Source organism: Prionailurus bengalensis, chromosome B1 (assembly GCF_016509475.1).
Source record: "Prionailurus bengalensis isolate Pbe53 chromosome B1, Fcat_Pben_1.1_paternal_pri, whole genome shotgun sequence".
Classification (NCBI taxonomy): Eukaryota; Metazoa; Chordata; class Mammalia; order Carnivora; family Felidae; genus Prionailurus; species Prionailurus bengalensis.
In genome coordinates, this window is record NC_057344.1 from 7,699,101 (window position 1) to 7,716,602 (window position 17,502).

Genomic DNA, 17,502 nt, shown 5'->3' on the forward strand with positions numbered 1-17,502 from the left:
CAAAACAGTCGGTGAGATCCCATTTGTACAGCGCTAGCAACTATCCTAAATATATATAAACCCATCTAGGCACATGCTGTGTTGCTTTACTGTATTAGTAATAGGAGTGTGGTGATGTTTAAAACACATAAACCAATAATTCCTTTCTAAATGGAACTACCACCTGAGATGTAACTAAAATACTGTGAATTGCCTCAAAGAAACTTTAAGGACTTCTCACTAAGAGCCTAAATAATCCTCACCACATTTTTAAGGGAGTGCTATTCTAGTTTTACAAGTGGTTCAAGAGATAACAAGTGCTCTAGAAACTTGTTCACCTTTTGTAGCTGCTGTTATTTATAAAAGGATGAAAAGCCTTTGCAAGGAGGAATAAAGTGATACATGTGGGAGATGCCTTTTTTTAGGTGACTACTATCTTTGACCCTGTGTTTCAGAAGTATGTGCTTTCTTCATTCTGTTAAGTCCCAGGAAAAAGTAGGTTTCCAAGAAATGTATGGAAGGGAAGAATTGCCTTTGAGTTAAACAAATGTCTGTTAGCAAATGATGCTACCGTGGAGCTCTAAGCATTGTCATCTTTGACAGGTGGTGTAGACACACCTGGCTGTTGAGAATATAGTGAGCATTGCCTCCTGTTAGGTTTTGCAATCCCCAGGCCAATTTTCTCTTCCTCATTTTTAAATTTCAGTGAAAAAGATAGTTGTTATGGAAACCGAAGATCTTTTCACCAGGAAGTTAAAATTTTCAGAAATAACAATATTAGTGACTTTTTCCCCCTGAAAAGAACTATTTGCTAATCGGTAAATAGCCAAATACAAGAGATGTGTCTCTGAGGTGTTTGGTTAGCTGATACACATTTAGCTTTCCCATGCACTGTCAGGACCCCGCTTATTTGATCAATACCACAGGCAGTGACTAAACGTTTGTAAGCATAGGTCACCACCACTCCCAGGTAGTTCCAGAAGTTTTCATTGGCCTAATGATGTTTGAGACGGTTTTTTCTAGAGACTTAGAAAAACCTGTAATACGTTAATTTATACACAGCTTTTTTTTTTTTTTTAATGGAATCAATAGCCATTGTATTTTGGCAGTGATACAGTCGGGTGTTAGAACTTCTTTCTGGCATTAGAATTTGCCAGAAAAATGTTATAAGTTCTGTGTCTCGGGTTTGGTGTAATAGTACATGCAGCCAGCATTATAAATGGGTTGCCGTAAATACGGATTTTGAGCTGCTGAATTTTGAAGCTAAAAGTCAAATGCTTATGTCAGTTAGATCCTCGTTTTCAAATACATGTATTAAACTAGGTGTTTCCTCAACTAATCGTTTCTAAATCAAAATTTATCACCTCCAAATTAAGTGGATCGCCATAATTAATAGTGTCCGATGTAAACATACTTATAATTGGTAATTACACCGTGCTTTTAAATGTTCCCTGTGCTTTGCAGACAAGGTCTCTATCCTTTTGAACTAAACCATTCTGGCTTTGTTTTTGTGAATAACGTATTTAGGGTGTTTTTTCTTCTATTAATATGTCACACTTACTTTCAGTATTATCCGAACGGTTGACGGTAAAGTGTTGCACAGATACAAGCACCCCGCTGCGGTGTTCGGTTGTGACTGGAGCCAGAACAACAAGTAAGAATTCTGCTCTCGAGATAAGTAAAAGCCTCGTAGCTTTTAAATAACCATGAAATTTAATGTTACTCCCATAGGTGGTACTCCTCACTCTTTTTAGGTAATGGTCGTTTTGCCTGGTCTTGTGATTGTTCGAGCTGATGCTCTAGGAAGAAGCAGAGGGCTAACTAATAAGAAGTGCAGAGCAAGTCTAATCTGCATGTAGCTTCTCCACAGAGGTGTAGGCAGCCCTTTCCCTAAACCCACTTAGCAATCTCTCCAGTGGTTTTCTCCCACCAGGACTTTCCATCGCTGCCCACTTCATGCCCATGCTGTGGCATTGGAGGACTTCCTCAAACGTACAACCCGCATGCAGAGTTCTGAACGGTCATCCTTGCTTAAGACCCTAGTGTATTCACCATATGAACGTCGGCTCAGATTTAAAAATTGATCCAATTTTTAAGTCAAACCCCTGGTAAAACCGATCCTTCAAGTCACCGCACTTCCAAGAATCTTGCGTTTCAAACCTCTCCTTAGGCTATATAAATTATACATAGAAATTCAGACTTTCTTTAGATATTGTGAAATAATGTAAAAGTGAGTCAGCTCATTTTCATACCACAGCTTTCCCTCAGGCTGTCTCCCTTTATCTAGGATTTGCTCCCAGCCCCACACCCATACAATACAGCTCATCTGTACTGTATGTGGGTGATGTCCACCTCTGCTCTGGGTCTCAGGTCCAAACCACTTCTACAGAAAAGTGTTCTTTGACCCCCGTATTAGGTAAATTTCTCCTGTGATATCCTGGGAACACTTAACGTAATGAAATTAATTATAACAAATAAAGTTAAGTAAATATTAGAGCAGAAATCAGTGATACAGGGTTGCCTAGCTGGTTGAGTCAGTGGAGCATGTGACTCTTGATCTCGGGGTTGTGAGTTCGAATCCCACACTGGGTGTAGGGATTACTTAAAAATAAAATCTTTAAAAAAGAAAAGAATGATATAGAAACTAAAAAAACAACCCCATAGAACAGATCAGTGAAAACAGGAACCGGTTCTTTGAAAAGATGAACAGAATTGGTAAACCTCATTCAAGACTCATTAAAAAAAGAGAGAGATGCCAAATAAAATTATTAACGAAAGTGGAGAAATAACACCCAACATCGCAGAAATACCAACAATTACAACAGAATATAATGAAAACCTATGTGCCAACAAATTGGACAACTTAGAAGGAATGGATAAATTCCTAGAAACATATAACCTACCAAAACTAAAGCAGGAAGAAATGAAATTTGAACAGACCAATTACCAGCAATGAAGTTGAATCAATAATCAAAAAACCCCAAAACAGAAGTCCAGGACCAGACGGCTTCACAGGCAAATTCTATCAAACATTTAAAGAGTTAGTACCTGTTTCTTCAAACTATGCCAAAAAAAATACAAGAGAAAGGAAAACTTTCACATCCATTCTATGAGGTCAGTATCACCCTGATACCAAAATCAGGTAAAGACACCACAGGAGAGAGAACTGCAGGTCAATATCTCTCATGAATATAGATGCAAAAATCTAACAAAATATTATTAGCAAACCAAATCCAACAATATTTTTTTTAAAAATTGGGAGCACATGGGTGGCTCAGTTGGTTAAGTGCTCAGGTCATGATCTCATGGCTAGTGAATTGAGCCCTACATTGGGCTCTCTGCTGTCAGTGCAGAGCCTGCTTTGGATCCTTTGTCCTCCCCCACCCCTCTCTGCCCCTCCCCTACTCACATATTATCTCTCTCTATCTCTCAAAAATAAACATTAAAAAAAATTCAGGGGCACCTGGGTGGTTCAGTTGGTTAAGCATCCGACTCAGTCTCAGCTCAGGTCATGATCTCACGGTTCGTGAGTTCAAATGCTGCATCGGACTACGTGCTGTCAGTGCAGAGCCTGCTTGGGATTCTCCCTCTCTCTCTGTCCATCCCCTGCGTGCGCGCTCTCGCTCTCTCTCTCTCTTTCTCTTTCTCTTTCTCTTTCTCTTTCTCTTTCTCTTTCTCTCTTCCCCCTCCGAATAAATAAACTTCCAAAAATTTTTTGAAAATCAGGGGAAACTGGCTGACTCAGTCTGTTAAGCATGCAACTCTTGATTTTGGCTTAGGTCATGATCTCAGGGTTGCATGATTAAGCCCTGTGTCAGGCTCTGTGCTAGGCATGGAGCCTGCTTAAGTTTCTCTCTCTCTCCCTACCCCTCACCCCCACTCATGTACTCACTCTCTCTAAAAAAAGAAAAAAGAAAAATCATACACCACGATCAAGTGGGATTTATTCCTGGAATGCAAGGGTGTTTCAGTGTTCGCAAATTTATCGATCTGTTATACCAATAAGAGAAAGGATAAAAACCATATGATCATTTCAATAGATACAGAAAAACCATTTGACAAAGCACAACATCCATTCATGATAACCCTGTGCAAAGTAGGCCTAGAGGGAACATATCTCCACATAATAAAGGCCATATATGAAAAACCCACAGCTAACATCATACTTGGTGGTCAAAACTGAGAGCTTCTCCGCTAAGGTCAGGAAGAAGACAAGAATGTCCACTCTCACAACTGTCATTCAACATAGTACTGGAAGTCCTAGCCACAGCAGTTAGACAACATGAAGAAATACAAGGCATCCTAATTGGTAAGGAAGAAGTAAAACTCTAGTTCCGGAGGACATGATACTGTTTGAAGAAAACACTTAAGGCTCCACCAAAAAACTATTAGAACTGAAAAAAGAATTCAGTAAAATTGCAGGATACAAAAATCAATACACCGAAATCTGTTGCATTCCTATACACTAATAATGAAGCAGCAGAAAGTGAAATTAAGGGGCCGCCTGGGTGGCTCAGTCAGTTGAGCATCTGACTCTCGATTTTGGCTCAGGTCATGATCTCACAGTTCATGGGATTGAGCCCCATGTTGGGCTCCATGCTTAGTGTGGAACCTGCTTGGGATTCTCTTCCTCTCTCCCTCTCCCTCCCCCACTCTCCCATGCTCATATTCTCTCTCTCTCTCTGTCTGTCTCTCTCTCAAATGAAAAAAAAAGTAACATTAAGAAAACAATTCAACTTATAATTGCACCAAAACCAAAAAAATTTCTAGGAATAAATTTAACCAAAGGGAAAAGACCTCTACTCTGAAAACTGTAAAACACTTTAACAGAAATTGAAGATGACACGGAGGAATGGAAAGACATTCTGTGCTCATGGGTTGTAAGAACAAGTCCTGTTAAAATGAACGATAAAGAAGATGTAGCATGTACACAATGGAATATTGTTCAGCCATAAAAAAGAATTAAATCTTGCCATTTGCAATGACACGGATGAATCTACAGGGTATTATGCTAAGTGAAGTCAGTCAGGGAAAGACAAATACCATAGGATCTCACTCATGTGGAATCTAAGAAAACAAATGAGCAAAGGGAAAGAAAAGAGGCAAATCGAGAAACAGACTCTTAACTATAGAAAGCAAACTGATGGTTATCAGAGGGAAGGTGGATGAAGGGATGGGGGAAATAGGAGATGGAGGTTAAAGAGTACAGTCGTGATGAAAAAAAATCAACCAGGAACTACTTGACACACAAATATTAGCCACGTGAGTAACAAATATATACATATATAATTTTTAAAAAACATAATAAAATTAAATTTTAGTTGGAAATTGGCTGTCTCACCCTCAAAAATGTAAGCTCCATGAGATCAGCAACTGTCCTCTATTTTTAGGAGCGTATTCTCAGCAAAACACTGCGCTGCTGACCCTCACTGTGCGTTGAACAAAGTGACTATTTAAAAAGTATTTCTTGGGGCGCCTGGGTGGCGCAGTCGGTTAAGCGTCCGACTTCAGCCAGGTCACGATCTCGCGGTCCGTGAGTTCGAGCCCCGCGTCAGGCTCTGGGCTGATGGCTCGGAGCCTGGAGCCTGTTTCCGATTCTGTGTCTCCCTCTCTCTCTGCCCCTCCCCCGTTCATGCTCTGTCTCTCTCTGTCCCCAAAATAAATAAACGTTGAAAAAAAAAATTATAAAAAGTATTTCTTCAGTATACAAATGGATAGGATTACCTTGTATCCAACCGATAGACTAGTTCTACATTCGTATTTCTCTGCTTTATATGGTTGGTAAGCGTTTGAGTAGTTGAAATAAAAATTAGATATTAACGCAATATGTTTTCTTGGTTAAAAAAAAAAGTCCTTTATACTTGCATGCTTACTACCAAGTGTACCTAATAAATTTCATTTTTATTTTTAAAAACTTTTTAAAAAATGTTCTAATAGAGTATCCATATTTTAGGTAGCACCTTAGGAGATAAGTGAAAAATACCTTGAACTTACAAATTTCATTCATAAGATATCTCTGAATTTACAATTTGGATGTCTGTACGTTCCTTGAATGTTTATTATTTAATTTTTAAGATTTTATATTTATGTATCCACATACATATAGCCACGAAGACGTACTCACGTATACATGTAAATATTTGTATTACGCAAAGTGTATTTCCCCATGTGTAGAACCTGGCCCATTTATCAGTGGGACTTAGGCAGATGTGATAATGCACTTTTAGAGATGGGCGTGCCAGTTGCAAACTGGTGTATTTCTGCATGTGGGCTTAAGTAAATATAAGTATTATGACCCGTAGGACAAAAATCAACAATTTGAAGGAAGTTTGTGATGACAGTTGGGTCCAAATGTGTAACTTCCTCTCTTTACGTTTAGAGTGTGGGGGCTGTTTGTATGATCATTAATGATCATTAGTGATTTCCACAGTTCCACCCTGTTAGTGCTGGAGTTAGTGCCCTAACTCCATTTGGAACAGTATTCCAAGTATGACACTAGGGTATAAATGGTTGCTTAGTTTACTCTCAGTCTCTTGAGAATAACAAATGACTGTCATGAAAAGATCAGATCCACATATCATGTTTCCAGAGGATCCTTAGTGGGAACAGTTAAAGCATCTCCTACTGGAGTAGCCACGAAAGAGTATTGGGAACCCAGGACTGTAACTTTCGTTGGCTGGGACAGCCTTGTCTGCAGGGAGCTTTCCCAGCATCCTTCAGGGGAAGCATTGCTATTTGTACTCATGCCACAGAAAAGTTTCTATGATTAATAATTTGCTTACCAGCAAGGAGGCAAATCTCAGTTACTCACCATTGCGGACCCTCGTTAAGACCCAATAGCTATGAAATATAAAGGTATGAGAAATATGCACCAAGTTATGAACCTGGACATTTAAAAAAAGACCTTATAGAAATACAGATTCCATGATCTCTGATCTAAGATTAAAAATAGCAATAGCAATTCATCCAATTAAAAGGGAATATAAGGAAACCCTTCACACTCTGGCAGTTTCTGGAAATCATGGTTTTACTTCTGTGAGTTTTCTAACTATGTTAAGGAAGCAAAAAATTCTAGTTTCAGAAATTAGAACTGTAATACATTTTAAAATTATCAGTAACAAATAATATCAACTTTTGTCATATTTTAATGTGCCACTGATGATATTCCAGAGACATGATAGCCACTGGCTGTGAAGATAAAAATGTTCGTGTCTATTACGTAGCCACCAGCTCTGATCAACCGCTGAAAGTCTTCAGTGGGCACACTGCCAAAGTGTTCCATGTTAGATGGTCTCCTCTGCGGGAGGGAATTCTTTGCAGTGGCTCTGATGACGGGTATGTAGTTTTGGATTTTAATTTTTTAGTCCTTAAGATCATAAGCTTATAATTTTCCAGAAATGTACACATTCGTGTGATCCAACTTTTGGGTGAAAATATGTAACAAGTACACACAGGCAGTTAACACTTACCTAATTGCATTTAGCCAAAAGTAAATTAAATTTTGCCACACTTAAGTTGTCATCATATTCATGATTTCTATTTCTTTAACTTGTTTTGTTTACTATGGATGCTTATTTCTATCTTACTAGAGACAAAGTTAACAGAAACAAAATTTTTAAAGGATCAGTTTGGAAAAAGAAAAAAGATCCAAAACAAACAAATCTCTGTAAAACACAAGAATTTTAAAAAATAATGACACAATATTTAATATGGAAAACAGATGTACTCTGTTTTCATTAGGAAAATAAAAAAAAAGATGATCTTGTATTTTAGCGTGAACAGAATGTATTTAGAAATGAGAGTGATTTAACATTTTTTTTCGGGGTTTGTGAAAAAGTTCCTGAAATCTTTTCTATGTTTTATATTCAAATGGGATAGATTTGCATAGTACAGCTTGGTCCCTATTTTAATACGAGATAAATTAGGGTAAAAAAAAAATCTTACTTTAGGCAGATAGAAATCTGTATACAGTCACCACAGGTTTAATATTGAATAATTAGCTATTTTCATCTTGAAATTTTGGCATCCATCCAAATTTCATAAGAAAAACAATGTGAAGTTTCTGTGGGTTTTCACTGGAAATGTTACTTAAAGTAAGGTTATAATGTCAAAGTGAAGGAGTTGACTTTATGGTAAGTCTGTTAACATAGACTTCAGTGTCTAAATTCTATGGGTACATGGAAAAAAGTATAATCTTCAACCATTGTCTAAGAAATATTTGTCAGAAAGGTAGTAGTAAGAATTTTACTTATTTATGATAATGAAACTTGAAAGTCTTGTAAATTCAGGTTATTGATCCCGTTAGTAGTCATATAGGTGATAGCATGCTGTTGGCACCTGTAAATAATGCTTGTGTGCAGTGGGGTATATCAGACTCTTTTTGTGTTTGGCTACCAAATATAATTATGTTAGCCTAGTGTTTGCCTAATCTAAATTATGTCATAAAGCACTACCTGTTCTAGGGAATGCCTCTTAGAATAAATTATTTTGATACAACTCACTTTAGCATAATCTTATTTATGAAAGAGTGATATCAACCAAAAATAACTTAAATGGTAGCATAAGAGATTAGCACAAAGTTAGGTTATGATATGCGTGGACACATTGTCCTGTACTAGGGTAAGGGGAAGAAAAAGGAAGGTTTTATAGAAAGCAAAAATAAATATGCCTTAAATAAAATTATAGAATGTGTCTTCTTTACTTTGTACAATGGGTAGATTCAAGTAATGTCATGAATTCAGTTATATTTAATTTTGTACTTGATTTTAGACTGATTGCACACTGACTAAGCCACTTATTTTATTGACCAAAACATGAAGGAATGATTTACTCTTTGATAAGAGCATAAAGATGAATTGATTGTTCAAATAATACCCATCATCAAGCATGCTATGTTTTCATGATGTACAAATAATGTGAGGGTTGTTAGATTATTTTTTATGTATTATTAGTCATATTTTTCTTTTAGCTTTGTCTGTGCCGGATATTTCTCTCGAAGAAAGAAATGTTTTAAGTATATAAACTGGAGTAGTATATTTAGTATCAGTAGTAAAGGAACAGTTAAAGTAAGGAAAAATATGTTGAAGTAGGCTAGCTCTAGCCTAACTATTTGTTCATTTCCATGATGAAAAGAATTGTAGTAGAACTTGAAACTAAAAAGCTTGTCCAGTTTACGGAGAAATAATTGTACTCCACTAAGAGTGTGTCAGTACTTTAGATAAGTTGTAACTTGAATGGTATCATATACATAATATTCTGTTTTCAGTTCTGTTCGAATCTGGGATTATACTCAGGATGCTTGCATAAACATTCTTAGTGGCCACACTGCACCTGTGAGGGGATTAATGTGGAATACTGAGATCCCTTACCTTCTCCTGTCTGGCAGCTGGGACTACACTATAAAAGTATGGGACACTCGAGAAGGAACTTGTTTGGATACTGTTTATGATCACGGTGCAGATGTATATGGTAATGTGTTTTTCATGTACTTTCAAATTTTGTTGTATTACTGATGGTTATAATTTCTGAGAAAAGCAATATTTTTTGAATAAGGCTTACAGTGCTTCATTTTCAAAGAACGTTTTTCTTATTAGAAACTGTACTTGTTTGTTACTGAAATGTCAGAATACACAAGATAATCCAAAACATGAGAAATTATTTGTGTTTCTGTGCACACAGACACACGCACACACATATGGCTTGGATTTTTCTCCCTTCCTTTACCATCTCTTCATAAAGAAGTTGTGAAACAGGGAATCATTGATAAAGTAGATAGAACTTACCAAACCATTCTTCTGCCTTTACTCTTGGATATTTAGGACAATATTTTATTTTTTTAATGTGATACTAAGTCAATAAATATAATTGAGCTGGGTATGGAAACCAGATTTCTTGTCTTTTGCATGTCACTTTCATTTGTAAACCCAAACTTTGATGAGAAAATGGTTCCTTAGAGAAAGGTACCGAATTCTAGCCACTTGTGTCCATATATGTCATATCAGTGGACTTTTAGTTGAAGCAGTGGGGCTGAGTGTGTGGGAGAGATACTGTTTCTGGATGTTATTAACTGGAAGGTCCCAACTGTTCCTTCTTGCAGTTGGAACTTCTGTCCATCTACCATTACCATTACCATGTATTCCATTGGCCATTGGCGTGATAGTATGCTTACTGCTGAACCACCCGAAATGTAATTTCAACATTTTCATCCAGGACCGTTTGCTAATCATTATTCAGTTTTGTATCCATATTAATAGACTATGCTAAATAATTTCTTATATTCTTGTATCATTTTCAGCCAAAATAGAAATGCTGTCTTAAAACACTCCTTTATAACTTCAATTCTGTAGAAGTTTTATGAGATACATACAGATGAAAAGTATTTTTCAATGTTTACTTTAGTTAAAGTAGGTTTCTTTTTTTCCATCAGGGTTAACATGCCATCCCAGCCGCCCCTTCACCATGGCATCTTGTTCCCGTGACTCTACAGTGAGACTCTGGTCATTAACACCTTTAATCGCTCCTTTACCAATAAATATTCTGGCAGACAGATCTTGGGAAGAAATTATCGGGAACATTGGTATTGCCCATATGCATGCATTAGATTTTATTTTTCAATACTATCTTCTAAGCAGTCCTTTCTCACTGAATTATGTCTGTTCTTTAGATCATGCTGTGGAACAAGGCACTCCCCCTCTATTGTGTGGTAAAGTATCAAGAGATATTAAACACGAAATAGAGAAGCTAACTGGTAATCCTCGAGCAAAGAAGCTAAGATGGTTTTCAGAGTGTTTATCAGTGAGTATTATAGGAATTAGGTGAACATTTTCCCTGTAGTCTAAACGAGTCATGACAACTGTTGTCCTCAAGTTATCACGTATTTGCTCATATCATCCCAACTCAGTGGGTCCCTCTGAACATACCTCGTACAGAATAAGAAAACAAATGGAAACCAGAAACAATAAATGAGATAAAGCATAGTTATAATTTTGTTAATCTTTCAATTTAAATATGCCTTCGTTGTGTTTGTGAAGATGCAAAGCTCCGTGTGGTTTTTAATTCTTCCTTGTATCTTTGGTTGTTCTGTATCAACCTTTTAGCCTCCAGGTGGCAGTGACAACTTATGGAACTTAGTTGCTGTGGTAAAAGGACAGGACGATAGCTTGCTCCCTCAGAACTACTGTAAAGGAATAATGCATTTGAAACATCTGGTTAAATTTAGAACGGTAAGTATGTATGTCAGGATCATGTACTCAAGCCCAAATTATTTTTGCCTTTTCACTGTTGAAATATAAACATTGTTTTTCAAAATTTACATAATTAGAGTTAGTAAAGTAAAATGAGTAACCACTGAGAACGTAAATAGTAAAAACCGATCATGAGACTATGAATTATTTGAGACCGGATTAAGGCAGCCACGGTTTCTATAGGTTGAATCTCGTGTAATTCTTCAAAGTCACTTGGCACCACCTGAAGTGGTGTTACCCTTACCCTATTACCAGGTGACCATGATGTGTGGACCCCTCTGATTTTAGTCTCAGAGGCTGAATATGCTGTATTCTCGGATACGTTTTATCAAAACTGGCCATATTATAGCTCTTAATGAATTTCATTTCGAAATTATCAGTCACCTTATCCCTGGAGTGATATACCATACAGACAGACCACTCCTGGGACCTGAAAGAGGAAATAGCTTTTATATTTGCAATGAAATATCTGCGGTTAACTCAACTGTCGGTGAGGAGAACCATTCCAGAGATGTGGATGGAAAGGTCATACGGAACAGTTATTTTCCTAAAGGAGCGCCTTGATCACAAACGACACCTACCCACTACAACTCTTACCACCTGACAGTAGGAGAGCCTAGAGAGTGAGCCTGTCACTTTTAATTTTTGAGATTTTTCATATATGTTTTCACCAGTTACGTATCACTCTATCATTCACTACTTTTTGGCCCCTGGACTTGTATCTAACCATAACAGCTGCTAAGTTGCTGCTAAGGACAGTGGGATTTAGCCTTTCTCTACCCCATACCAGACACATCTACTCTTTACTCCCCACACACATCAAAATATTAAGGTGAAAGAGGTATCATGTTTTATAGAGAAAAAGCATTGATTTTTAAAAATACCTAATTTCCATTGCTATCTGCTTTTAAAATATGTGCCCATGTAATGCTTTTATAATCATCTTTTATCACCAGCTCTTGTGTAACAAAATTTAGAACATTTTGTTTTCTTTTTAACCAGTCTGAAGCCCAAGAATTAACAACAGTCAAGATGTCTAAATTTGGTGGTGGTATTGGTGTGCCTACTAAAGAGGAAAGACTGAAGGAGGCTGCAGAAATACATTTGAGATTAGGACAAATTCAGAGATACTGTGAACTTATGGTTGAACTTGGAGAGGTAATGTGCTAAAATCAATGAGTTTAACAAAGTAGTCTAAGTATTGGTGGAAGACTATTAAGCTTATCTCAGGTAGTGTGCCTGAGAACAGTACTTACCAGAGTGAGATTTCCCAGGCCAGCAGCATCAGCATTACTCGGGAACGGGTTAGACGTGTATTTCCCAGCCCACACCTACAGAATCAGAAACTCCAGGGATGTAGCCCCACGACCTGTGCTTTTATAAGCCCTTCAGGTTCTTCACATGCCTGAAGCCTGAGAACCACTGCCCTGGGGTAGGATCTTTGATTCCCTTTGATATCTAAAAAAATACCCATGTTGGCTAATTTGCTCACATTGGGCTCCCCTCACTAACACGATTTGTTGTGACTAAACCCCACACTGGCCACAAGAAGGGTTGTCACTGAGGATTTTCTGGTGAATTATGGTCCTAGGGCACATCCTGAGTTAGAGGACTGATTCAGCAAAACAGAGTTTTCAAGAAAAAGGTTAAGATAAATCTATCCTATTAAAGTTAGGGTAGTGGTTATTTTTGGAAAGTGGGTGGCAAACAAACTAAGACAAGAAGGAGAAGGGGTTTCTGTTTCTTGATCTGGATGTGGTTACTTGATTGTTTTCAGTTTGTGAAAATTTATGGAGCTTTTTGTTTTTCTGAATGTCTACATTGTTCAACAAAAATTCTCCCAACCCTCCCCTCCCCCCAAAAAAACGGCAGGGATTCATTTCATAGTTGATGAAAAGCTCTAAGTTAGTTATTTTATAATTACAAAATACTATTACGTGTACTATTAAATAATATAAAGTAAAACTGAACAATAAAGTTACATTAAAATATATCAAAATTAAATTTAACTCGCCTTTTTATTCCCCTATACACTAGAAACAAATAATGAATTACTGCTTGACCTAAAACAAAATGTCATTTTAAAATGTTACTGAAAACACATTGTAAACTATAAAGTGTTCAGGAGCAGTATAAAAATTTTACTTCTAAAGAAATAGAGGTTTGGCTTAAAGGTTACCTTTCTAGCAAGACACTGTTAGAGTATTGATCAAATTCAAGAAGAAAAAGAATAAATAAATTTTGGTAGAATACAAATTCTTCATCTTCCTCAGTTTTATATTTGGGTATATATTTTTTAAAGCTATATTTAATTCACATTTACAGATACTTTCACAGTGTCCGCTTGTGGAGCTTGAGAATTTTGTTGTGCCAGGTCATCAGGGTTCTTAACGATCCAAAACACTGTCCTTCCAATCCTTAAGAAATACAGACGTCTTTGGAGCGCTTCACCATATCCTCCTTCTGTAGTTTCTGATTCTTTGAGATTAATTCTGTGAGATTAGGAAAACAGTTAATCTCTCCACTTACAGGACATGTTTTTATAGAAAAGGCTTGATGATTTCAAAGTTCATTTAATCTACATTTTAACTTGTTTCTTGCATTTGCCTCTACTATAATAAAGACAAATTTTCCCTAAAAGCATAATTTAGGTTACATTTTTCTAAAAAGGTAACATGACGACAGGGGTTCCTGGGTGACTCAGTCAGTTAAGCGTCTGACTCTTGACTTAGCTCAGGTCGTGATCTCATGGTTCATGAGTTTTGAGCCCCCATTCTGGCTCTGCACTGTTAGTGTGGAGCCTGCTTGGTATTTTGTCTCTCTCTTCTTCTCTCTGTCCATCACCGCTTGCTCTCTCTCTCTCAAATAAAAATAAACTTAAATAAAAAGGACACATGACTACAAATAATGTAGTATTAAAAAGTTGCTATTTTGTACACCCAAAACTAATTTTATACTCTATGTTAACTAACTGGAATTTAAATAAAAACAAAAAACATTTACCTATTTAAAATTTAACCTATTATTTTCAGGCTAATTACCAATCCTCTAGCCATAATTGTAGTAGAATTCTACTGTTTGGGAGAACCTTAATTAAAATGAAGTTTAGATCCATGTTGTGATATTCAGAATTCTTCACCCTCACTTCCCTTCTAGACATGAGTTCAGTGAAGTCTATGTTTTCCATATAATTGTCTCACTTGCCTTGATTGAACTATGATCTTTAATAACAGTCTAATTTTTAAAATATGAAGATCAGGGATGCCTGGGTGGCACAGTTGGTTAAGTGTCCAACTTCAGCTCAGGTCACAATCTCAAGCTTCGTGACCTAGAGCCCCGTGATGGGCTCTGTGCTGCCAGCTCAGAGCCTGGAGCCTACTTCAGAGTCTGTGTCTCCCTCTCTCTCTGCCTCTTACCCACTCGTGCTCTGTCTCCGTCTCTCAAAAATGAATAAATGTTAAATAAACGTTAAAAAAATTAAAATAAAATACGAAGATCAGTTTATCAACTATAAAGAAAGATATGACAATAAATAAAATTTATAAAAAAACAAAGAATAAAAATAGAAATAAATGTCATATTTTTTAAACAGAAGAATTTCAGTGTGTATTATTTTGAACAAAGGACATAGATTACCGTAGAACAGATTACTCTGGTGTTGTGTCAGAAGGGGAGGTACTATGTTTTTTAAACTACACACTTAGGTAGTACTATTCCTCTCCCCTCCCACTGCCCCCTGTCTAGGCTTGGGATTTTCGTTGCTGAATAATACAATTTACGTATTTTACTTTATTTTAAAATGTAATATTTATACTCTGTGGAATGGGATAGAATTCAGAAATATTCCTGGAAATCTAAACACCCTAAAAACACACGAAAAACTCCTATTAAAAATGTGAGTTCGTTAAAAAAAAAAAAAAAAAAAAAAGTTAAGAGTTAGTACAGTCAAAATACACTTTGCCTTTCTTGTTTTCTGTTCTAGTGGGACAAGGCCTTGTCAGTCGCACCGGGGGTGTCTGTGAAATACTGGAAGAAGTTAATGCAGAGGTAAGCACAGAGTCTGTGTCCAAATAGATGTTTTAAAATATGTTAACATGGAAGCAGTATATCAATAGTAGCTTTTGAAATTTTCTAGTCTTAGGTTGTCTTTAAAAACAGCTGAGTTTTATGTCTGCTAGTGCCGTAAATTAAATGAATTGGTTACAAGTCACTTGGTGTTCTTCTGTTTGACCTGGCATCTGAGAAAGACAGTGGAAGGCAGATTCTCCATGTCAATGGAGGGATTGACGGATGAGTAAACATACTTACTGGATAATATATTGCTACTGAAATATAGGTGGTAAGATTTTCTGAAGGTTTCCTAAAGTTCACAGAGTACTTCTTCTGTAAATAATCTCAGTTCTCTTTGGCCACCAATCCCTGCCGTCTCCCGTCCGTGAATACGAGGGAGGCACTGGTGAAGCCTCTTTCTGAGATGTGTTGGTTTCCTATGGCCCCTGTAACAAAGTATTATCAACTGGTTGGCTTTAGACCCACAGAAATGTATTCTCACAGCCCGGAGGCTAGAAGGCCGATATCCAGTTGTGGGGAGGACTGGTTCCTACTGAGGTCTTTGAGAAAGAATCTGTTCCACGTGTTTTCCCCAGCTTCTGGTGGTTACTGGCAGTCGTCGGCCTTCACTGAGTCATGGGTGCACCACTCGAACCCCTGCTTTCTTCTCACGGTGCCTTAGTCCCTGTGTGTCTGTGTGCACATTCCCTTCTTTCTTGGAGGACACCAGTCATAGCAGATTGAGGGTCTACCCTCAACCAGTTGAACTCCCTCTGTACTGATTACATTAGCAAAGACCCTCTTTCCAAATAAGGTTACATTTGTAGAGACCGTGGTTGGTCCTTCAGTAAACATGTTTTGGGCAAACACATTTCAACTCACAGCGTAAGACTGTTTCCTATTCTAGTCATTCAGGGAATATTTATTTTTTTAGTGCTCACTTTGTGTCTAGCACTGTGCTAGGCCTGTAGACTACTATTTCATGACTAATTCCCTTGATTCTGGCCTTAAAAATGAAAAAGGTTGATTTTTCTTCCACGAGACATGATTTAGAAGCAAATTCAACTGCAACTCACATGTATAAATAAAAATCTGCCTGAGGCTACGCATGAAATGCAGAAGGACTAATGAACACATTTGCCGTTGGAAAGTAGACCGTTCCCTGGCACCTGTTTTCCCAGCAATAAGTGCATCAGCGGGCTGGCTGTGGGCTCCCTGTCTTAAGTTCTAAAAATCCCAAATAATTCCAAGTTCCTGTACCCTCACTGCACACTTGTGAATGTTATCTCCCCCCGCCCCCACCGAAATCTTTAATAAAGCCATGTTAGCAGACAATGTTTCTTTCACAAAACAATTGTGTTTCAACCTCAGCGAAAACTGTTTCAGATATCTTTGGAAACCAACACCTGCTTTTCTCTACTCCTTAATTCACATGGTGGCCAGAAAATGGTCTCCTCACGGCTCCTAAATTTATGTTGTATAGATGCAGCCATTCAGAGAGATTGGCCATTTCTCGGTCCTAGTTCCTTAGAAGGGGATATTATTACTCCTATAACAAAGAAATCAGTGTCACAATGGTTGAAAACACAGGTGTTGGGGAGAATTCCAGCGACCCTGTAGATTGGAGATTGTTAACAGTGAGCTGGGCAAACAAAAACTGTGCTACACCAACCCAGAGATTGGCGATTGAAATGTAGTTTAATGCAAATGCCAGCATATATTAAATATGCCAGATTAGTGTTCTTTTTTTTTTTAATTCATTTATTTTGAGACAGAGAGCATGAGTCAGGGAGAGGCAGAGAGAGAGAGAGAGAGAGAGAGAGAGAGAGAGAGAGAGGGAATCCCAGGCATGCTCTGCACTGTCAGCCTAGCGCCCGATGCAGGGCTGGAACTCACGAAACTGCGAGATCATGACCTGAGCCAAAATCAGGTCAGACACTTAACCAACTGCGCCATCCAGGTGCCCACAGATTAGTTTTCAACAAACCTGAGGCTAAATAATAAGAGTTAAGTTAATTTGGTTGGTCACTGGGAAACTACTTGGGACTTATTTAGGAGAAGAGAAACACAGACAGGATACAGAGAGACAGAGGCAGACACAAGTAGATTCTTGGTAATCTCCAAGATCAGGATCCTGTTTTCCCCTCACGTGTCAGGAACTTTTTGTTTTTGTAAACTGCCTCGCTTGGGGTGCTCATAGTATTCTATATTGTCAGTATTTATACTCTTC

General features: G+C 37.6%; 1 protein-coding gene across 4 annotated transcripts in view; it reads left to right on the forward strand.

The window, feature by feature from the left end:
* Positions 1–17,502, forward strand: part of WDR17 (WD repeat domain 17) — a 107,276-nt gene that overhangs the window by 69,001 nt on the left and 20,773 nt on the right. For all 4 annotated transcript variants that reach the window (XM_043557824.1, XM_043557833.1, XM_043557807.1 and 1 more), the window contains 8 exons: positions 1,547–1,633; positions 7,150–7,314; positions 9,245–9,447; positions 10,406–10,555; positions 10,643–10,773; positions 11,076–11,201; positions 12,225–12,380; positions 15,205–15,269. In XM_043557824.1, the coding sequence (XP_043413759.1) occupies positions 1,547–1,633; positions 7,150–7,314; positions 9,245–9,447; positions 10,406–10,555; positions 10,643–10,773; positions 11,076–11,201; positions 12,225–12,380; positions 15,205–15,269 (1,083 nt within the window). The remainder of the gene's footprint in view (positions 1–1,546; positions 1,634–7,149; positions 7,315–9,244; positions 9,448–10,405; positions 10,556–10,642; positions 10,774–11,075; positions 11,202–12,224; positions 12,381–15,204; positions 15,270–17,502) is intronic.